The sequence below is a fragment of the Gallus gallus genome, chromosome 4 (assembly GCF_016699485.2).
Source record: "Gallus gallus isolate bGalGal1 chromosome 4, bGalGal1.mat.broiler.GRCg7b, whole genome shotgun sequence".
Lineage (NCBI taxonomy): Eukaryota > Metazoa > Chordata > Aves > Galliformes > Phasianidae > Gallus > Gallus gallus.
In genome coordinates, this window is record NC_052535.1 from 48748421 (window position 1) to 48770173 (window position 21753).

The window sequence follows — 21753 nt, forward strand, 5'->3', positions numbered from 1 at the left end:
ATCTTCGTGGCCCTCCTCTGCTACGACAGAGGACGCATTTATTCACTTATTAACGTACACCGCTTACGACAGCCGAAGCCATGCACCCCGACAGCCGCCGCTAGGGGAAGGGGAGCGCTGTGAGAGACGGAGGGAGGGAGGAGCGCGGGCAGCCCTTGCCCACACTCGGGACGTGGCGGTGCGGCCTTTCCGCTTCCGGGGCTGCTCCCGCACCTCTCCTCCCGGCTCCGAGATGGCGGCGGCGACTGCGGGCGGCCCCGGGGCGGCGACGGCGCTGTGGAGCGAGGTGAACCGCTGCGGCCAGAACGGTGACTTCGCCCGCGCGCTCAAGTCTGTCAACAAGAGTGAGTGAGCGCGCCCCGCCGCCGCGTCGTGTGCTCGTGCTGTGTTGGGGCGGTGGGCTCGGGGAGCGGGGCTGCCCTGGGGCTGGGAGGGGAGCCGAGCCGCCCTCCTCCGCCAGCAGCGGCACGTCGTGTCGTGGAGGCCTCGCTAAGTTTTGATCGTGCTCCCCTCGGAATTGAAGTGCTCTGCATGGACGCGGAAGAGGTTTCTAATGTCATCAGCCAGCACTGCCGAGCCCACCGCTGCACCACGTCCCTCAGCACCACATCTACACGTACCTCTACCGGCTTCACCTGAGCCAATGCATCACAGCCTTCCAGTGAAGAAAGGTGTCCTAATATCCAGACTGAATCTCCCCTGCCACAACTTTAGGCCATTCCTTCTCATCCTATCGCTGTTACCCAGGAGCAGAGGCCAACCCACGCCTTAACACAGCCTCCTGTCGGGCAGTTGCAGAGAGCCATAAGGCCCCTGAGCCTCCTCTTCTCCAGGCTGAACAACCCCAGCTCCCTCAGCCGCTCCCCATCAGACCTGTGCTCCAGACCCTTTCTTCCTGACTCTGTTTTACATGGCACTGTGACAGGTTTTGGCACTGTTCTGTGTCTGGAAGTGAAACGCCAATGAGAGATTTGCTCAGGTGTGCACAGGTCCTTTGGTGCAGCTCTGTTCCAGACAGGTTAACATAGCAGTCACTTCCATTAAGTTCAGTGCTTGTATTGAGTTCTTTCACACTGGCAGGGTTTTCTCATGAGCAAGCCACGCCAGAACCCTTTTAAAAATGATGCAACTGTTAGATGTTTTTCCTCCAGCTTTAACAGTGTATGGCACTTTAAAAGCTTTAGTCTGTCTGCTAGAGTTAGATCCTTCTGTTAAAAACTGTTCTCCCCTCCAGTTCTGCAGATCAACAAAGACGATGTGACTGCACTTCAGTGTAAAGTGGTATGTCTTATCCAAAATGGGAGCTTCAAGGAAGCCCTCAGTGTAATCAACACCCACACTAAAGTGTTGTCCAGGTGAGTTGTGTCTTAATGTAGCATCTACAGAACATTAAATTGTGAGTCCCTGATAAGTCCTGCAGCTTCAGGTGGAAGGAGCTAATCAGTAACAAAAATCAAGAGCAGGAGATGCTCAGAGCCATTGCAATTGGGGTTCTCAGTAAGATGGTGATTTACTCTGAGTGTGAGAGATGATCTGCATCAATCTGAGGTGGTCTACTAGCTTCCCCCCCCCCCCCCCCCCCCCAGTAGCAGAGATTGTCCTCTATCTAGTTTTCAGCTACCTCCACAAGTTGATTTTGCTTGTTGATGTGGGTGAGCACCATAGTTGGTGGAAGGGAAGGAGATGGTTTTTGTGGGAGTGAAGAGAAGAGGGAGAAACCCCTGCTAGCAGCAGCAAGCTGTTAGCTTCACATGGCATTCTCATCTATAATGGAATGGAAAGTACCGCAATGATCAAGGTGGCAAAGTCTCTGGCTACAGCAAATGAGAACAAGCCCAAACACAGCAACTACAGTCATAGAAATGAAAGAAAAGAGTCACTTACCCTTGGAAGGCCTTGGGTAGGTAGGGATCTCCAGTGAGAGATACTCTTACTTCCACTGCCAACCCTTAAATGAAGTCTGGGAAGGGGTGGATCCTGGCTCCACCTCTTCCAGTCACTCAGGTGCATTAGATGCACCTGAACTTCCCTTGGTTGGCCCTGCCTTCCCACCAGGTGTTCAATCACTGGTTCAGGCCGTGACTTAGCATTTCTGCTACGTCATCATACTGTTCTTTGGGGTCATTTTCTTTGCCAGACTGACGGCATTATTTTAACTGTCAGGACAGTGCAAGCTGTTTGTACGTGTTCTCAAAATCAAGACCTTGAAGACAACTTGTGTTTTAGTACAAGTCAAGTTTCTGTATCCCTTTTTATGTCATTAAGCAGATTTAATTCTCTTCCTAATAAAGATGCTTGTTGTGCGATGACTGACATAAGAATTGCTACCCAAGAACTGTGTGGCAGCAGCAGCTTTCTATTTCAGATACTGTTTTTGTTAAGGAGCTTCCCAGACAAGTGCATTGTACTATTGGAGTACTGAAGTGCTTCCATATTTATATTCACATCTGAATAAATATTGTCATCTTATTCACAAATCACTTCTTTCCTGGGATGAAAGGAATCTAAGTTTGTAGGTTGTTTTTCAATATATGATGGAAAGGAGAAGTAATTTCCCTAAATTTAACAGGCTTCAAGTTCTCCCTCTTAGAATCACAGAATCATAGAATGGCTTGGGTTGGAAGGGACCTCAAGGATCATGAAGCTCCAACCCCCCTGACACATGCAGGGTCACCAACCTCCATATCTAATACTAGACCAGGTTGCTCAAGGCCCCATTCAACCTGGCCTTGAGCACCTCCAGGGATAGGGCATCCACAACCTCTCTGGGCAGCCTGTTCCAGCACCTCACCTCTCTCTTGGTAAAGAACTTTCCCCTGATATCCAACCTAAATCTTCCCTCCTTCAACATAAAACCATTTCCCCTTGTCCTGCCTTTATCTACTCTTGTGAAGAGTTGACTCCCCTCCCATTTATAGGCTCCCTTTAGGTACTGGAAGGCTGCAATGAGGTCACCGCACAGCCTTCTCTTCTCCAGGCTGAACAAGCCCAGCTTCCTCAGCCTGTCTTTGTAGGGGAGGCGCTCCAGCCCTCTGATCATCTTTGAGGCCTTCCTCTGGACCCTGTTTTTCTTGTACTGGGGGCCCCAGACCTGGATGCAGTATGCCAGATGGAGCCTCATGGGGGCAGAGTAGACAGAGACAATCACCTCCCTGTCCCTGCTGTCCACCCCTCTTCTGATGGAGCCAAGGATACCATTTGCTTTCCAAGCTGCAAGAACACACTTCTGGCTCATGATAAGTTTTTCATCCATCAGGACCCCCAGATCCTTCTCTGCAGGACTGCTCCTTCCAATCTGTATATATGCCTGGAATGTTTCCGGCCGAAGTGCAAAACCTTGCACTTTGCTGAGCTGAACGTCATTAGATTCAATCGGGCCCACCTTTTGTGTCTGTTGAGGTCCCTCTGAATGGCATTCCTTCCTTCCACTGTGTCAACCACACCACTCAGCTTGGTGTCATCAGCAAGCTTTCTGAGGGTGCACTCAATTTCTTCATCGATGTCACTGATAAAGATGTTAAAGAGCACTGGTCCCAAGACAGACCCCTGGGGGACACTGCTCATTACTGGCCTCCACCTGGACACAGAACAATTAATCACCGCTCTCTGTCTGCGGCCTTTCAATCAATTCCTTATCCACTGGGTGGTCCACCCATCAAATCCTCATCTCTCCAATTTGGAGATAAGGATGTGGTGCAGGACCACGTCAAAGGCCTTGTGCACATGTCCAGCTAAATGACATTAGTCGCCTTCCTTTTTTCCACCAATGCTGTCACCCCATCATAGAAGGCTACCAGATTGGATAGGCATGACCTTCCCCTGGTGAAGCTGTGCTGGCTGTCTTGGATCACACGCTCATTCCTCATGTGATCAAGCATGTCATCCAGGAGGATGTGTTCCATGATCTCCCCAGGCACAGAGGTGACACTCACTGGCCTGTATTTCCCCAAGTCCTCCTTGCTCCATTTCTTATAAATGGGAGTGACATGACCCTTTTTCCAGTCACTGGGGACCTCACCTGACAGCCATGACTTCTCAGATATGATGGAGAGTGGCTCGGCAACCACCTCAGCCAGCTCCTTCAGAACCCTGGGATGCATGTCATCTGGCCCCATAGACTTGTACACAAGTTTCTTGCTTGGTTGCACTGCCTGTCTCTGTGACTTACAGGGAGGGTGGTGGTTCTTTTGCTGTTTTGAGGTTGTTCAAGATTTTTACAGTACTCAACAGATAAATAAATCAGTAATCTGTGATCATATGCTCACCTCTGGTGTTTGGCTTTTTGGGAAACTAGTAGTCTGTGACTGATAAGGGCTGCTTAAACAAGTGTGTTCAGGTGGGCAAAAGCTGTTGCACGAATACTCCAGCCTGCTATTAACCTTTGTCTTGTCCTTGCAGTGATGTTATTGCCTTTGAGAAGGCCTACTGTGAATACAGGTTGAATCGCATTGAAAATGCTCTCAAGACCATTCAGAGTGCCAGTCAGCAGACAGACAAACTGAAGGAGCTGTATGGACAAGTGGTAATAACAAACTTTTCTTCCTGGTGGCAGTTTTGTACGCTGGATGCCTTGTCCCCCTGTGCTAATGCGGGACAAGTCTTCTCTTGGTTGCCTGAGACAATATTAATTTAACTTTTCTCATTATTTTGGAAGAAAGCTGTCTAAGAACAAAACCATTTATATCTCTGCTTTTAAATAAGCTATTTTAGGAGTAAGAAATGTGGAGACTGTGTAGGAATCTGCTCTCATTGCTTGACTCCTAGCATATCTCATCTACACACTTTGCCCTTACAGCTAGATGCAAACATCAGTAATGTTCAATGTGAAACATATGATGCTCTGCTGCTGCCAGTCTGTGAGCAGGGAGAAAGGAGGCAGGGAAATGCTATTCTGATGGCTAATCCCTTCCTGTTCTCAGTTGTACAGGTTGGAGCGTTATGATGATTGTCTGGCTGCATACCGGGATCTCATCCGCAACTCCCAGGATGAGTATGAGGAAGAACGAAAAACCAACCTCTCTGCTGTTGTGGCAGCACAAAGTACATGGGAGAGAGTAACGCCAGTAAGTGAGTTGCTCACTTGTTGATTGCCTCTTGCTTTGTTGTGCAGTGCGAAGGAAAATCCTTTGCACTGTGACTTAAAATTGGCCGGTTGCATGCCCTTGTAAAACTGCCTCTAAAATATAGTTTTCTATAGCAAATTTATTTTGCAAGGAATGGTTTGAGTGTATCTGAAAGCTATAGTTTGTGTCTGTAGCCATTATAGATCAGTTGGTGTTTACGTTTGCTTTTCATGCTAGGAAAACTTGGGCCTTCGAGAAGCTACCTACGAGCTGTGTTATAACAACGCGTGTGCATTGATTGGACAAGGAAAGCTGAATGAAGCAATGAAGAAACTACAGAAAGCAGAAGGTAAAATCATGGTGAGGTGAGAAAAGCTTTGTGTGATAGAAGCAGTTACGTGCTCTTCCTAGGCATACTAAAAAATAGAGAGAAGGAAGTTTTAAGTCTTGATTAACGTCAGAATTTTTTATGGGCGTCCAGATGGTTCTTGGCAGAACTGGTGTTTGTGTAGAAGCATTCTTCTGGTGCTCTTTTCCAGAGCCACACTGCATGTCGCATCTCCTGGCTCTCTTTCAGCCCTCTGATGGAGGTTGAATTCTTTTAAGCAGTTTTTTTGAAGTGGGAAGGAGACTTGAGTGTCGTCTCATAGAATAGATGAAACACCTCATTCTTAACTCTTGGTTTTGTGAGTGCATATATACATATTTGTGTGTATATTTATATATGAATATAGAAACACATGTGTGGTCTGAATTAGACATGATACTACTATAATATAAATGAGGTTTCCTTTTTCTGTGAAGAGCATTTAATTTTCAGTAGGGTGAAAGGGAGACTGTGGGCTGTGGGATTTTTTGTTGTTTGTTTTCCTTTTTTAAAAAGGAAAGCTGAGACAGAAAATGAGTTTTTCTGATCTATTTACTCTTACAGATAAATAGGTCAGTTCTGCCCTGATTTTGCTGATAGAATAGCAACTCTCCCATACAGCTGTTCTATTGCGCATGTGCAGTTCTTGGCATTAGTGAATCTACATGTGTGCTCCTATAATATTCCTTTGGAGAGCAAAAGAAGTAACGTTCTGATGAGGTACATGAGAAAGTTAAGTGAATGATCTGTACTGAAAATTGGTAGAATTGCTTCTCTGTAAAGGGTGGGCTTGAAGCACCTTAATTGACTTTGGTAGTAGTTAGTACTAAGAGCTGTATAGAGCTGAATAGATCGGCAGCTAGGTTCAAAGAAATTTGTTCAGGAAAGAGAATGAGTGTGTGACTGTGCTCTCCGTAGGCAGCTTTGAGAGAGTGGTATCTCCTGTGTTTTTGATGTTTCTTCAGCATAATCTTGTCTTCTCCTTCATGGTCACTGTCATCGTCACCAAACCAGTAGACTCAGTTGCCTTTCATAGTGCTACAGAAGTTTTGGATTCAGTATCTGCAAGGGATAGACATAAACAGTTTTTGCTTCTAGGCTTTTTTTTCCCCTTAAGCCTTCTAAATTTCATTCTTCCCTTTGTTTTTCTTCTAGAGCTGTGTCGCCAGTCACTCTCAGAAGACTCTGTAAGTTGTTGATGTTGTTGTGGAAAGTTTGTTTTGCACCAACACGAATGAGGCTGAGGTCATGTTGTAAATAGCCAGATGAGAGCCAAAGCCGATGTACAGTATTACTCAGCAAGACTTGCCACTGCTGCTGGTACCAACTTGCAAAGCTGGGGCAGCAATTGTAGCTGTTGCAGAAGTGCAACACAGCAAGCTGTTTGCTGTTGTGCTCCTTGTGTTGTTGCCTGTACTGGTACAGGCAGGATGGGTACAGTTTGAAATCTCCCCGTGTCCCATTTATGCTATGTATGAACATGCTGAGTGGGTGATGGGAAACTTAGGTGACTTTTAGTCGCTGTTGCTGGTTCAAGCAGAGGAGCAGGTTCAGTGCACAGACTAAAAGTACCTTCAAACTCTTAGAGTAGCAGGTGAAGCTTTCTTTTTTTCTAATTTAACCCAGATAACTTGCATTTGTACTGCGGCTTTACCTATAGTGGCTGGGGTTCTTTGTTGCTAATGTGGCTCAAGAGAGCTCATAAACATTTGCCTGCAGAATGCTGAAGCCATGGGAGAAGTGTTGAGATTGCAGGTTGTTGTGTTTTTTAAAAAAAATTATTTTTGCTTTGATTTTCTTTCAGGATGTGACTGAAGAAGATATTGAGGCTGAGCTCGCCATTATTCATGGTCAGATGGCATATATCATGCAACTGCAGGGTCGTACAGAGGATGCTCTACAACTCTACAATCAAATAATCAAGTTGAAGTAGGGGCTTTTCTAAAATACGTGCTTGCTCTTCCACCTGTAGAGAGACCACTGTTCAATAATAATGTGCTTTCTCCTTTTTTTATTTGCAGGCCAACAGATGTAGGACTGCTTGCCGTCATTGCAAATAATATCATCACAATTAACAAGGTATAGAATTACCTTGCTGCTTTCAGTGTGGCCCTTTCTTGTGGCTGCTCAGCCTGCTTGTCTGCTTCTATGGAGAAGGGGGATAATCAGGAATGGCTTTTTCCTAAACAGTAGTTAAATCACAGATTCAAAGCCCTTTTCTTGTTCAAGGAATGTAATGAAATCATCTAATCATGTGTGATATTTCCCCAGGACCAAAATGTTTTTGACTCAAAGAAGAAGGTGAAGCTGACCAATGCAGAAGGTGTTGAGCATAAACTCTCCAAGAAACAGCTTCAGGCAATTGAATTCAACAAAGCTTTGCTGGCAATGTACACTAACCAGGTAAGAGAAACTGATCTTCAGTAGTTAGCTACAGACTTCGCACCCTCCACAGTAATTTGACTAGGCAAAAATGGATATGCAGCCTATCTGGCAGAAAGTATGACTACTTGGCTTAGGCACAAAAGCGGGGAAAAAATATCCCTTAAAGAAGAGAGCATCTTGTGTAGTGACTTGAGTGTCGCTGCAGCAAAGGCAATGCAGAGATGACTAGGAGGAGAGAGGCTGAATGTGTGGTGTTCTTAGATCCATCTGAACTGCTACTAAGAGGTTTTGTTCTTGGCTCTTTGTATTCATTTCAGGGAATTCATTGCTAGCATTTCATCTTATTAGGTATAACTGGAGGTTAGGCCAGCATTAGGTGTTTGCAGAGATTGAACAAAATGTATTCTTTCCTCCCATCCCTCAGGCGGAGCAGTGCCGCAAACTGTCAGCAAGCCTGCAGTCACAGAGCCCTGAGCATCTGCTTCCCGTGCTAATCCAGGCAGCTCAACTGTGTCGTGAAAAGCAGCATACAAAGGCCATAGGGCTTCTGCAGGTAGGTTAAGACAAAGTACTCCTTTTGTCTTGCTCCCTTCAAACTTAACTCTGTGTGTTTTCTTCTGTGCTGTTTCCCTTTGTTTTGTCTTGTTGAAATTTCCAGGGATATCTGACTGTGCTTATAATAGTTTACTTCGATGCTGCTGGAAAGCATTTACACCTAAATAAACTGTGCTTCTTGAAAAGGGAAAATACTCCCTTGCACCTCTGATATTTGTAGATTTCTTCTAGGGTAAGCAGTGTGTTCTGTGGCTCTGCTTGCAAGAAGTTTACAGCAGCCCTCTTGGGGAAGTAATGAGCGGTCTGGGATTGTAATCCAAGAGGACAGTGGGGACACTGGCACAGTTTGAGGCTCTCTTCTGCTGCATGCTGAAGTCTGCCTATGCTGGAAAGATTCCCTTGGCTCTTGCCAGCTTTCTGTGACTGAGCATAAGGTCTGGTTCATCAGAGCAGCACCTTGATGCCCTTGCACATGTTGAGTTGTTCTGTCTTTTGATTCTCAGGACTTTGCAGAGCAGCACCCTGCCAATGCAGCTGAGATCAAGCTGACGATGGCCCAGCTAAAAATTGCTCAAGGTATTCAGTCTCCTCCTTTGGGAAAGTGTCAGCACATTATAATGGTGTGAGACTTGGGGAAAAACAGTCTTTTCTTTAGGGCAATCTCTGCTGCAGTCACTGTTGTGATAGAGTGCAGAACAGAGATGCTTTCAGTCAGGTATTCTAAATACAGGGCTATGGGAGGATAGAGCTTATAGCTTGGTGCCTGAATGTTGAGGCTATACAGATCCCTGGCAGAGCTGCCCACCATTTTTGTGAATCGTAGAACAGCTTGGGTTGGAAGGGACCTTTAAGATCATCTACTTCCAACCCCCTGCCATGTGCACGGTTGCCATCCACTAATGAGGCTGCCCAGGGCCCCTTCCAACCTGACCTTGAATACCTCCAGCGATGGAGCATCTACAACTTCTCTAGACAACCTGTTTCAGCCCCTCACCACTCTCTGAGTGAAAAATTTCTAATCTAGATGTACCCTCTTTTAAGTTTAAAGTCTTTCCTCTTTGTCCTATCACTATCAGACCATGTAACAAGTCAGTCAGTCTCCTGTTTAGAAGTTCCCTTTAAGTACTGGAAAGCTGCAGTGAGGTCTCTCCTGAGCCTTCTCCAGGCTGAACAAGGCCAGCTTCCTCAGCCTTTCTTAGGAGAGGTGCTTCAGCCCTCTGATCGTCTCTGTGGTCCTCCTCTGAATCCACTCCAACAGCTCCATGTCTTTCTTGTGCTGGGGGCCCCAGGCCTGAATACAGCACTGCGAGTGGGGCCAAATGAGGGCAGAATAGAGAGGGATAATCACCTCCCTCGCTCTGCTGGCAGCTCATTTTTTGATGCAGCCCAGGATACTGTTGGCCTTCTGGGCTGCAAGCACACATTGCTGACTCATGTCAAGCCAGGACTGACAGTGTTTTGGGTCAGGAGGCATCCTGCAAGCAGTGTGGTGCTTCCTCATATTACCATTCCTGTACACAGACAGCACAGAGTGCTTCTGGATGAAAAGAAGCTGCTTGCAAAAAGCTGCTCCTGAACCCTTCCAGACTATGGCAAGAGCAAGAATGGGATCCCTTACGTGGAGGCTTCTGTCCTTCATTCCTGGAAATGAGGAAAATGTTTTTGAGAAGAGGATTGTTATGTTCCTGTTGTTTCCCTTTGGAAGTAGTGGAAGCTCACAGACTAGTCCCTTGCCCTATTCCACAGGCAGGGTGAACTGTGACCATGGCACTGAGAGCATGTTCTTCTCTTTCTAAAAAGGCAGCGTTACCAAGGCCTGTATGATTTTGAGGAGCATAGAAGAACTGCAGCACAAGCCTGGTATGGTAAGCAAAACTCCTTGCCCTGAGTCAACTCTAGTTGTGTTTAGGGTATAGAAAAATGGGTGGTGTCTGCACCTCATCACCTCGGTGCTGATTTCTTTTTTCATGGCTCTTTGGGTAGAGATGGGCAGGAGAAAAAGGGTTTCTAGTGAAACTGTGTCTGATGGCAAGCCAAGAATGTGCTAAGACAAGAAGGTTCTTTCTGTGAATGCAGTCCTAAGCTTGTACTGCAGGATAAAGATTGAAAGAACCCAGGTAGGAAAGTCATGCCTGGGTATCCTGCCTATGAAAATAACTCCTTTCCAGGAATAGAGCAGAAAGCTCACATTGACCATGTTAGGAAATTTTGCAAATTAACTGCTGGCTCTCTGGTTATAGACCACTTGTGTGGGGATCTGCTTTGAGCTGTTCTTGAACATTTGCAGGTGTCTGCATTGGTGACGATGTACAGTCATGAGGAAGACATTGACAGTGCAATTGAGGTCTTCACACAGGCTATCCAGTGGTATCAGCAATTCCAGGCAAGTCAATACAGAGGAGGTAACGCAGTCACTTCTAGCTAGCATTATGTCTGGCTCCCACCAGTGTTATGGTTCCAAACAACACCATATGGTATGGAATGTCCCTTAGGCTAGTTTAGGTCAGCTGTCCCGGTTCTGTCCCCTTCAAGTTCCATGTACCCCCCAGCTCCTCACTGGCAGGACATTGTGAGAAGCTGAATAGTCCTGGACTTTTTGCTCAGCAACAGCTAAAGCGTCAGTGTGTTATTAAGATTATTCTCATCCTACACATAGCACTATACCAGCTACTTGGAAGAAAATAGACTCTCCCAGCCAAAACTAGGACAGCCAGTCCAAGTTCAACTTTTGCTGTTGTTGCCCAGCCCCAGCAGTTCATCCAGTTGGGATTTTAGAGACCTATGAGCTTGTATTCTGTGAGCATTTGTTTTATCACTGTTTTATTATTCTTGGTGCATTGAAAAGAGGGAGCGTGAGAGCTATGAGTGTCCAAACATAGCGATCAGGCTTTCTCCCGTATTAGAAAGCACTGTGGAGTGAGCATTAAGCTGCTTCGTCCCGTGCAGTCCTGCCTCACTAATGCAACGTTGGTCTATTGCTGTATGACAGGGTGCTAACTCTGTCCTCTTTAGCCAGATGTCTGTGGTATTAAAGCCAATTAGAGCTGGGGTATATGCTGTGAAAGCAAAGAACTAATTACAGCTCCTCTACCTTTCAGCCAGAGTCTCCTGTCCATTTGTCACTGATAAGGGAAGCTGCCAACTTCAAATTAAAGCATGGCAGGAAGAAAGAAGCAATCAGCGACTTGGAGGAGCTCTGGAAGTGAGTTGGGTGGTTGCTGAAAAGGGATTCTCTGCCCGTAGACCTCTTTCTGGTACCAGGTGGTGTCTGACAATGTTGGTTTGCCATCAGCCCTCTTTTAGAGTTCTTTTGTGCAGGGGCTGCCATTCAAAGCCATATTTTTGAAGGGGATAAGTCGTTTGATCTATAGGTGACATTCACTTGGAAAGCTAATTGACTTATCCTGGAGGCCTCTTGTGTGCAGTGAAGGTTACTTTAATGACGGGGACATGTTGTTTTCTAGTCTGCATAAGCCATGGATATCTAAGTTTTCATTTTTATTATTTACCTGGTGGGATTTGAGGACAGTGGAGTGTCTATTAAACAGCCTTTGCATCTGTAACTTGCGAGATTTTTGTCCTTCATTGCTTGCTTAATGATACTGTGATGATACCTGCACCTCTCCCTGTCTGCATCAGTGAAGTTTGGAGATGTGCTCTGGCAGACACCGCAGATTGATATGCCTGTCCCCACAGACAGCAGATGTGATGCAGTAGCATGCAGTGTATGGTGATGCCAAGCTTTGGAATGAGTGTGTAACTTGGTCTTTCTGTTTTTGGTTTTTTTTTGTTCTCCAAAGGCAAAACCCAAAGGATGTGCACACTTTGGCACAACTCATCTCTGCCTACTCCCTTGTGGACCCTGAAAAAGCGAAAGTGTATCCTTTTGACAGTGGTATCTGTGGCATTTGGGCACTGTTTCCTTGGATTTTACTTGTGTGGGAAATTCAGAGTCATTCTCACGTGAAGGACAAAGAACATCTCCACTTGTATATCCAGCTCAAGTTTTCTGGAGCTGCTTTATTTTCTAGCTGGTTTGATTGATATGAGATTCCTGGACACTTTTATCTTTGGCCTCTTCCTCTCTCAGATTTGGTAATTTAAGACTAAGGGACATCAGGAATAGGAGTTTCTCCATCTTTTCTGTTGCAATTTTAGACATGTGGTAGTAATACAGGGCTGTGTCCAACAAAATATGGCTAAATTCTCACTGATCCAAAGTATCAGGCTTTCTGTACAGCTTTTGTCACCTGGAACAGCTTTCAAAGTGAGTTGTTAGTTTTGTTCACTACCTCAAAAAATGGAAAGAAAAAAGAGAAGGCAGTGAGTCAGCAGCTCATCCCAACCTGTGCAGGAAGTTGTTGAGGGAGCTGGGGCTAGCTCCTTAGGTCTGTCTGGTATCTGTATTGCCATCAGGCTGAATTCATTCAAGCTGAAGTTGCCTGTTGGTATCTGAACAAAGCTGGGTGTTTATCTTACTTGGTTGCCCCTTGCCAGTTGCATGTTAGCCTTCCTGGTTTGCATTCCTGAACTCTTCCTTTGCAGTCTTAGCAAGCATTTGCCTTCCTCGGACACCATGTCGCTGAAAGTTGATGTTGATGCGCTAGAGAACTCCCATGGTGCAACCTACGTTCGGAAGAAAGCTGGGAAACTCACTGGAGACAACCAACAGAAAGAGCAAGGGTACAGTCTGCTGCTTTGGCTCCGGCATAGTCATTTCTGGGGAAGGCAAAAGAACCATACCTGTTGTGATGAGAGTATTACTGTAGCAGACAGGCTGGTGTGTAACTGCAAGGAGCTTCACATAGCAACAGACTAAGCTTTAAGAAAGATGGGAATGGTTCGGCTTCTTCTAGAGATAGCATTTGTTTGACTTGTCTGCTGTGTCACAGTGACTGTTTCCTGCCTTGCTTTTCAGACAAGGGGAGGTGAAGAAGAAGAAGAAAAAGAAGAAAGGTAAGTTGTGTTTCCCAGCTTTTGACAGATCCAGAGAGCTGGCCAGATTGTTTCCTCTGATAGCCAGCCTTGAGCTCCCTGGCAGCTGGAGCCCTTTGCCAAGTCTGGGTCTCACTTAACTCAGGTCTTTGTGATTGCATCTTTTGTAGGGGGCATTTCTCCACAGAAGTGAGAAGAGCAGCTTGATAGGAGACCCACAACGAAATGTGTTATGTGTTGCTGGGCTCTGTGTACTTTCTGTTGATTCTCCTTTAGGGTGTTGACTCCAATCTAATTGCCTGGCATTAACTGTTCTGTAGGAAAGTTGCCCAAGAACTATGACCCCAAGGTAACTCCTGATCCTGAGCGGTGGCTTCCAATGCGAGAACGTTCGTACTATCGTGGACGGAAGAAGGGCAAGAAGAAGGACCAGGTTGGCAAGGGAACTCAGGGTTCAACCACAGCTGGTTCCTCTGAACTGTAAGTACCCATTGCTGGGCTTGGTGTGGGAAATGACTCCTGGGTGGCTAGGAGGGGTGTGCTTTCCAGTGTCATCTCACCAGCTCTGGGAAGCACAGTTGAAACTGTTCATTGTTATTCAAACCTTCTACCAGCTGCTCTTCTAGAAGATCTCTCTAGTTAACTGAAAACCAAAATGATTTAATAGGCATGCTTGAAGGTACTAAGGTGCAAATAAAATGGAGAAGGAAGTACTTTCAAAATAATAGCAACACAGAGAACTGCAAGTTCTGTATGGCAGTTTCTCATTTATACAGCTGTCTCTCAAAACTAAGGCATTAAAAGCCTTTTGTGGTACTGTTGGTTTGAGCAGTGTTTGCCAGGAGAGCTGGCATAGAGATGCCTATATGCTCAATGGGGGAAAGAGGATGTTGGTCTTGAACCCCCATAACTGAGGGGACTGAAAGGGTTCTCTTGCATTGTTTGACCTGTCTATTCTAAAGCTGAAAGCCTTGCTTTCATTGTTAGGGACTTCTACTGTTGAATGAGCATGTTAGAAGGTGGTTGCTTGCCCTTTGAGACAAATTCCCATCATATGTTGGCCATCCTGCTACCTACATTGAAGTTCATCTGAGATGAGCAACATCTCCTTGCGTGAATGCTCTCACATCCATAAGGCTTTCTATTGCTATTTTATAGGGCTATTTTTTTGGTGTTAGCTTTCTTCTAAGCTGCTGCTTATGGTGCCACATCTTACAGGTGGTTGCGAACTCGTGGTGTCTTTTTTTCTTGTCTTCTCTGTAGGGATGCCAGTAGGACTGCCAGCAGCCCACCTACCTCCCCTCGGCCCGGCAGTGCTGCAGCTGTATCGGCTGCAAGTAATGTCATCCCTCCCAGGCACCAAAAACCTGCTGGTGCCCCTGCCACCAAGAAGAAACAACAGCAGAAGAAGAAGAAAGGAGGGAAAGGAGGGTGGTAGAAAGCAGAATGTGTAATGTGCACACATCAGTAGGTGATGTTGGTTGCATAATAAAGGTCAAAAGCAAGTGGTGATGAAAGACTCTTGGCATCCAAATCTTTGCTGGTGCTCTGGGGAGAAGGGCTGGTATAGGCACCACGTTACTCGCCAGGTTGTCCTCCTCACACTTGTATTATCTGTGGCTTGCCTTCCTCCAAAACTGTTAGCATGCAGCGTAAGCCAGACTAAGGAGCCTCACTGAGTGTGTCTGGGGGGCTTCTGCATCTCCTGCTCTCAAGTAGGATGTTATACAGGAGCAGCTGAGGTGCTGTTGCAAGGAAGCCAGGCCTGGTAAAAGGGACAACTGTGCTACTTGATTATCCCTTGTACTGCTGTGGAACTGCATTCTTAACTGTAAATAAACACAAGAGCTTGTAGCTTGTTTCTGAAATGAGATCTGTTCCATATGTGCAGTGCCAGGAGGTGCCTGCTTCCCAGCTTCTCCAACTGCTGTTTTAGTTATTTGCAGAAATGACTTGCTGGGCCAGCATAATGGATTTGTGGAGGATTGTTTTTGAGAGCAGCAAGCTTCCTTAAAAGTTCTCCAGTGCTTTCACTCACCGTAAGTTAGAAGATGGGTGGTTGGGTTTAATGTGTAACCAGATCCCCCATGAGGGACAGGGCTTCAGACTGTAGCAAAGAGTTTCATAGAGTTTTTAGGAAAAGGAGAGAAAATAAATCTCATGATTCAGATTGTACGGAGGGAACTGGGTGTTAGCAAATTCTAATGCAGCCTATAAAAAAATCTGCCTAACGTTCAGAGGCATGGAATAACCAAAAACATCTTGAAACAGATTTACGCTGCTCCTGCCTATGCTAATCAAAGCTTCTAAGAGAAATTTTCTGTCTCTAATGCAAGCACTGTCTTCAGTGTTGTATCCCAGTTAGTCACTGACCATCATACAGCAGAGGTGCATAGGGTGCTGAAAAACAACATATGGACTGGATAATGTGGGAGAAGGTAACCAGTCGTTAAGACTGTTATGATGAGTGAGGCATTGGCACAGGCTGCCCACGGAGGTGGTGGAGTCACTGTCCTCAAAGATGTAAAAGAGTTGTGGAGATGTGGCACTGAGGGACATGGTTAGTGGGCACGGTGGCAGTGGGTTGGGGTTGGACATGATGGTCTTGGAGGTCTTTTCCAGCCTTCATGATTCTAAACTAAACTATCAAAATGTGTGGCAGCTGAGCTGACTCGCTGTCCGCTTTCCTGCAAGTCAGCTCTCTTAGCAGTGGGCTTGGCAAAGCAAGAACTAGATAAGACAAGGTGGCTGGTTGTGACAGCTGGTTGCATTGGAAAAGCATAGCACTTCTCAAGTGGAGGCAGGCAATGAGATTGAAGATGCGCATCTGCCTTCCTAGCGCCCTACTGGTAGTCCCCCAAACATCTCCTGAAACTTCTTGTTGTTGCAAAAACATTTTTTTCCCATGCACAGACTTTCAGTGGGTAGAAATAATACCGCAGGGAGATTCTGTTGTGCTAGATGTTAACTTGAGAGGTAAGGGCTTCTGTATCTGAAAGGATTTGATGCCAAGGCCTGAAGAGGAAATGTTACCACGACTTCACACAAAGTCCAAAAAAGTCAGAAAGCACAAGAATGTCACTTATTGCTCTTTCAAACTTAACGAATCATAGAATGTTTTGGGTTGGAAGGGACCTTGCAGATCATCTCACTCCAGCCCACCTGCTATAGGCAGGGACACCTCCCTCTAGACCAGGTTGCTCAAAGCCCCATCCAGCCTGGCCTGCAATGCTTCCATGGAGGGGGCATCCACAACCTCACCGGCAACTTAAAAGCATCTGCAGGGTTTTTCATAGTGGTCTTTTTAAACTTATTGGTGGGTTTAAGAAAACAAGAGGAGGTATTTTTTCCTCCCCACAACACATTACCCAAGGGTGGAACTCGTGTTTCAGAGGACCAAGTTACCAATGAGACTAGAGGAAGAAATAAGGCATACTCACAAAGAACAGCCGCTAGGGATCCCTAAAAGACGAAAACGCATGTTCTTTTGGCTTGGTAAATCTACGAGTTGATGGTCTGTAGAAACCGAGAAGGGGAAAGGAAGACTCATGAGCTTACAGCCGGCAGCTGGGTGAGGGCAGACTCTTTCCACCCGGGTGTACCTCCAGGACCACAGCAGCGCCAACTGGGGACGGGAGGCTGCCGGGGCCTCGTCGCTGCAGGCACGTCCGTCTGCCTGTCTGTAGGGGGAGCCGCTCGGCCGGCTGCGGGACGCCGCCTCTCCCCCGGCAGGGCAGAGCAGGACGGGGCCGGGCGCGGGGCGGCCATGGGCAGCCGGCTGCGGCCCGTGGCGCTGTGCGGAGCGGTGCTGGCCGCGGCGGGCGGCGCGGCGGTGGCGGCCTGGGCATGGGCCTACGTGCGGGGCCGGGCCCGCCGCCCTCCTCCCGCCCCTGCCGAGCAGGTACGGGGCGGCCGGCCGCGGTGAGCTCCGAGGGGCGGGTAGGCCCCGGCCGGCTGATCGGGCGCGCTTTCCTCCCTTTCGCAGGTGAAGGGAACCAGCAGGCAGATCCTGGTGCTGGGCCTGGACGGGGCGGGGAAGAGCAGCGTGCTCCACTCGCTGGCCACCAACCAGGTGAAGCGCAGCGTGGCGCCCACCGAGGGCTTCAACGCCGTCTGCATCAACAGCGGGGAGAGCCAGATGGAGTTCCTGGAGAGTGAGTGAGCTGCGTTCGTGCCCAGCGCGGCAGGTGCTCCTGTCCTGCATCCCAGGGATCAGGCCCCTGTTGTAGAACCTTTCTACCTCCTTCTCTGATAACACGGAGCTGGGGTTGTTTTCTTCCTGGAGATTCTGCTGCCCGACCCTGGTGATATAAGAAGATTATGGCCTGGTGTCAGGGGAGGTCTGTGCTGTCTGAGCCTGCCCGGGGGGAGCTCTGCTCTCAGACAGTGCTGCCAAACGCGAGGGCACAAAGCCTGCCCAAAGCAGGGGTGTCCCTGCATGGTGGCTGTTTCTTGTACAGCTTCCTGTTGGTGCTCAAGCCTGACGTGAGCAAGCATAGAAAAGAAATAGTAAGGGGAAAGAAGGCAGGAAGGAAAGCTTTGCATGCCTTTTGTTCCAGAGCCTCAGTAGGTGGTGGTAGGGGAGATAGGAGCTCTGGACTCCATAAGTCCCTGGTACTGAAGGCTGACATCCTTGCTAGCCTGCTGTGGAGGCCACGTGCTTCCCTTCCTGCTGCTTTTCATTCCGGCACTTGGCTGGCTCACTTGGCAACTAGCCCAGGTACACCTCGGTACTGACATCAGCGGGAGTTGTGCTGTACCCAGGCACGTGGGTAAGTATTTAGGATGGGAAGGTGAAGCCTCTAAGGCAGAGGGTAATCCCCAGTCCTACTACCGTAGGAGTCTGCGAAGCATTTTAGGGAAACAGTCTCTTCAGATATGCTTCTATTCTGTGCCCCTCTCCTTGCACCTATCAGACAGACACCAGTATTTCCCAGTGTCGTTGCTGGGAATGAGGTGCTCTGTAGTAGCTAAGCCTGAAAAAACCCACAGTATTTCTGCACCTGCTTGGGGATTGCTCAGGCCCAGTACAACACACGCCACAGCAGAACGTGTTGTTTCTGAGTCATCCTTCCCTCTCTGGTCCAGGTTGGTAGTGACTGAGATGTGATGGCTGCAATCTGACCCATGGGAGATGAAATGTCTCAGGCCAGTTTCAGCCAGGTAAATCTGCATGGTGCTCTTATCTGGTTACTTACTCAGTCTGTACCATTGCCTGTAGCAGGGGTTAGCAGCCTACGCTGTGATTATGTGGCATACTATGATCAGTAGACAGCAGGATTTTTATCTTGCTGGCCTGGACAGACAGAATATTGTTCCTTTTCTTTGTACCATTACATAGATAAGTGGGTTGAATCTTGCCTCCACAAGGGGTAGGAGCATCTGGCTTCTGCTGTACTGCTAGTGGTTTAGGAAAGAAAAACATTAACTGTAAGTTGCTGACCCCTGGTTTATGCTATGCATGAATGCACTGAACAAAGGAAATAGTGGGGAGCCTATAAAATATCACAGCACTGACAGAGGCATCAGCCCCAAAGATAGTATGTCAGTCATGGCTCTTTGGCTTATTCCAGCAGTGGCAGATCTCAGTTCTGCCTACAGGTGTGCTGGGGCTGATGAAGAAAAGTAAAAGAGGGAAAATTTAAGTTGCATATAAGGAAAAAGTCTTTTACAGTGAGGGTGGTGAGGCACTGGTGCAGGTTGCCCAGAGAGGTGGTGCAAGGCCCATCCCTGGAGACATTAAAGGCCATGCTGGATGGGGCTCTGAGCAACCTGATGTAGCTGTATATGTCCCTGTTCACTGCAAGGTTGGACTAGATGGGCTTTAAAGGTCCCTTCCAACTCCAAGCAACCATAAAAAGCAAACCTCCAGAACTTACAATGAAAAGATTTCTTCTGAGCGTACACATAAGCCTGCATGGGACTTGGATGGGGAGAAAAAGCTATTTCCAGTCTCTCATACAGTAGGCCCAATACCTCATGGCCTACTGCCTGCTTTTACGGGCGCGGTGCTGTTCAGGTTACTTGGTGAATCTTGTGCTGCTGTTTACTCTTCCAGTTGGGGGCAGTGAATCTCTGCGTTCATACTGGAAGATGTACCTGCCCAAAGTTCTGTTGCTCATCTACGTCGTGGATTCAGCTGATCATGCCCGACTGCCTGTGGCAAAAGAACTACTTCATCAACTGATCCAGAACAACTCCACCCTGCCAGTGGTGGTTCTGGCCAACAAGCAGGTAGGGGTTCCCTGTGCCTAGGTGAACTTAGGCTGGCTGCGGGTCTGAAAACAGCAACAAAGCTCTTCAAAGAAGGCCACGTGGAACAGGGGGGAGGGGGGACTTCTGAGGGCACCTGTTGACCACAGAGTGAAGTAAACTGAGGTTGAGTTTTAGATCTGTAAGATGCAGGTCTTACTGAAAAAAGGATGTAGCTTTGCTTCCTTTTATTTCTTTGGGAATAAGTTAAGGATAAGCATTTTGTTTCCAAAGCATATTAGGGCATGGGAACTCGATCTCATAAAGGTACATAAGAATGATGCCCCAAGAGATTTTGAGACCCTTCCCCTCCCTGTTACAACTAACAGGCTTGTTTTGATTGACTTGCTTTGGCATTAGGACCTCGAAGGTGCATACTGCATCACAGATATCTATGATGCTCTGGCACTGTCTGATATCGGGGACAAGAGGAAGATGTTCTTGCTTGCTACCCACGTGGCAGAAGATGGCTCAGAGATCTCCTCCAGCATGAAGGATGCCAAGGAGTTGATAGCACAGCTGGTTTTGGAAATGCAATGATAGCCCTTTTCCTACGACACAGTATTTGCAGCTGTGGAAGAGGGGATGCTCATCTACAGTCAGCTTGACACATGGTAACAGAAACATAAAGATGCATTTTCCTTTTGTTTGTCTAGTTGGTAGGAAAATCTGTTTTTATAGCATTTTGGAAATACCTCTGGAAAATAATTTATTTGTAGCATATTTATAGGGGAAAATGAAACTCTCAGGCAGCATAGTTAAGGGTATTTATAACTTAGGTTAAGACAGCATCTTGCTAGGTTGGAGTCAACTATTGATTTTAATGAAACAAAGTTGTATCCAGTGAGTAAACTGTCCTGATGTCTCAGGTTTTGATGCTTGTAGGTAACAGGTTTTACAGAACCCTGTTGTCAGTATTGTTCTGTTAAAAATAAGACCCTACTTCTCAAGAGTGTCAGGAGTTTCCTTTTAAGAGGGTGACAACTTGATAATTCCTGAAAATTGGGCAGGTTGCAACTTCTTTAGTGGATAAGAACAAGAAAACAAAGGTAGTGAGACATTAAGTATTTCTTTGCTTACAGGGAAAAACTAGAATAATATAATTTAAAGTAGTGACTGAAAGAATTAAGGTGGTACCAGAGTGGGGGATTCCATCAGTCTAAGTGTCTTATTTTGGCTTGGTCCAGACTGTGCTACAGCAAGCAGTCTTATGGATGAAAAATGTAACTTCTTTTGTTTTGAAAGTGGTTTCTGTCAGCATAGCAGCTGAGGAAGATGAGTTGCAGAGGTGCATTACTTTCCCAGTATTGGTGTCCTTGTAACTATACTCTGGTCATGTGATTGAGTCCAAAGAGTGCTGCAAAAAAAACACCTTTTGTAATTAAATTTATTATACAAGGGTTTTGTAGTTTTGTCTTTTGGAACTGATGCATAAAGCAGAACATTTTACTCTAACCACTGGTCTCTGCTTCATTTACCTCCACAGAATGACACAGCTGGCCCTTCTGGGACACTGAAATGGCATTTAAAGGGAATGGGTACTCGGATTGGGCCAGTGGGAGCTGTGGGTTAGTGGTGGTGTTGGTCATCCAGAATGGTGCCTGTGCTCCATCCAGCAGCCTCAGCTGCTGGCACCCTGCAGTCAGGAGCAGTTGCCATAGCATGTGCAAGTGCATTGCTATGCAGCTGCCCTGGGAAGGGACCAAGGATACCAACCCAGGGAAAACAATACAAAGAGCTGTCAAGTGGTTGTATCCTAAGGAGATGCACAGACTTTGCAGCCTTGTTACTTCACACTGAAGGGCAGGCAGCCCAGGTTGCAGATGTTACCAAGTATTTAAATTCCCTTTGTCTGGTCTTTGCTGTTTCTTGCCACTTGTCTACACATTCACGTGTCACAGAAACCCAACTCCCACTTCCTGGCTGGATGTGCAGGCTGTGTCCTAGGCCTCTTGGGTATGACTTACTTAGGGATTTACACTGGACCAGCAAAACACGCAGAGGAAACGATGCCTGGTTATGCCTTTCCCCCTGCTCCTCATTACAAACAGTGCCTGTCTTTCCCTTTCAAAAGGGAAGCTGCGTACTGAAATTGTAAGAGACAAGCTGTAGCAGCTGAATGTTCAGAAGTACATGGGGCCTAACAAGATTCACCCTTAAGCGCTGAAGGACTTAGATGTTATAGCTGGACCCCTC

General features: G+C 47.0%; 2 protein-coding genes and 1 long non-coding RNA gene across 5 annotated transcripts; 2 read left to right on the forward strand and 1 right to left on the reverse strand.

Annotated features, from left to right (window-relative positions):
• Positions 1-211: 211 nt before the first annotated feature.
• On the forward strand, positions 212-14822 carry SRP72 (signal recognition particle 72). Its single transcript, NM_001006449.2, has 19 exons — positions 212-344; positions 1235-1355; positions 4399-4522; positions 4920-5063; positions 5301-5412; positions 6586-6617; positions 7235-7359; positions 7452-7509; positions 7702-7833; positions 8240-8368; positions 8874-8946; positions 10171-10235; positions 10658-10753; positions 11469-11572; positions 12171-12248; positions 12916-13053; positions 13289-13326; positions 13626-13785; positions 14569-14822. The coding sequence occupies exons 1-19, from the start codon at positions 233-235 to the stop codon at positions 14741-14743; spliced, it is 2016 nt and encodes a 671-aa protein (NP_001006449.1). The 5' UTR covers positions 212-232; the 3' UTR covers positions 14744-14822.
• Positions 5509-16878, reverse strand: LOC107051727. Its single transcript, XR_001463567.4, has 2 exons — positions 16746-16878; positions 5509-6492 (listed from the first exon to the last, which is right to left on the reverse strand). It is a non-coding gene; the product is annotated as an uncharacterized LOC107051727 (long non-coding RNA).
• ARL9 (ADP ribosylation factor like GTPase 9) lies at positions 14763-21012 on the forward strand. 3 transcript variants are annotated; one of them, XR_006939203.1, is made up of 4 exons: positions 14763-17206; positions 17291-17459; positions 18394-18468; positions 19364-19498. XR_006939203.1 is itself a non-coding variant. In XM_001234379.7 (4 exons), exons 1-4 carry the CDS (start codon positions 17072-17074, stop codon positions 20095-20097), a joined length of 660 nt encoding a protein of 219 aa, XP_001234380.4. In that variant the 3' UTR covers positions 20098-21012. The 3 variants fall into 3 exon arrangements, 2 of the variants coding, with proteins under 2 accessions (XP_046796754.1, XP_001234380.4); XM_001234379.7 differs by lacking the exon at positions 18394-18468 and adding an exon at positions 19918-21012 and having other exon boundaries at positions 17072-17206; positions 19364-19539; XM_046940798.1 differs by lacking the exon at positions 19364-19498 and having other exon boundaries at positions 18394-19348.
• The last annotated feature ends 741 nt before the right edge of the window (positions 21013-21753 follow it).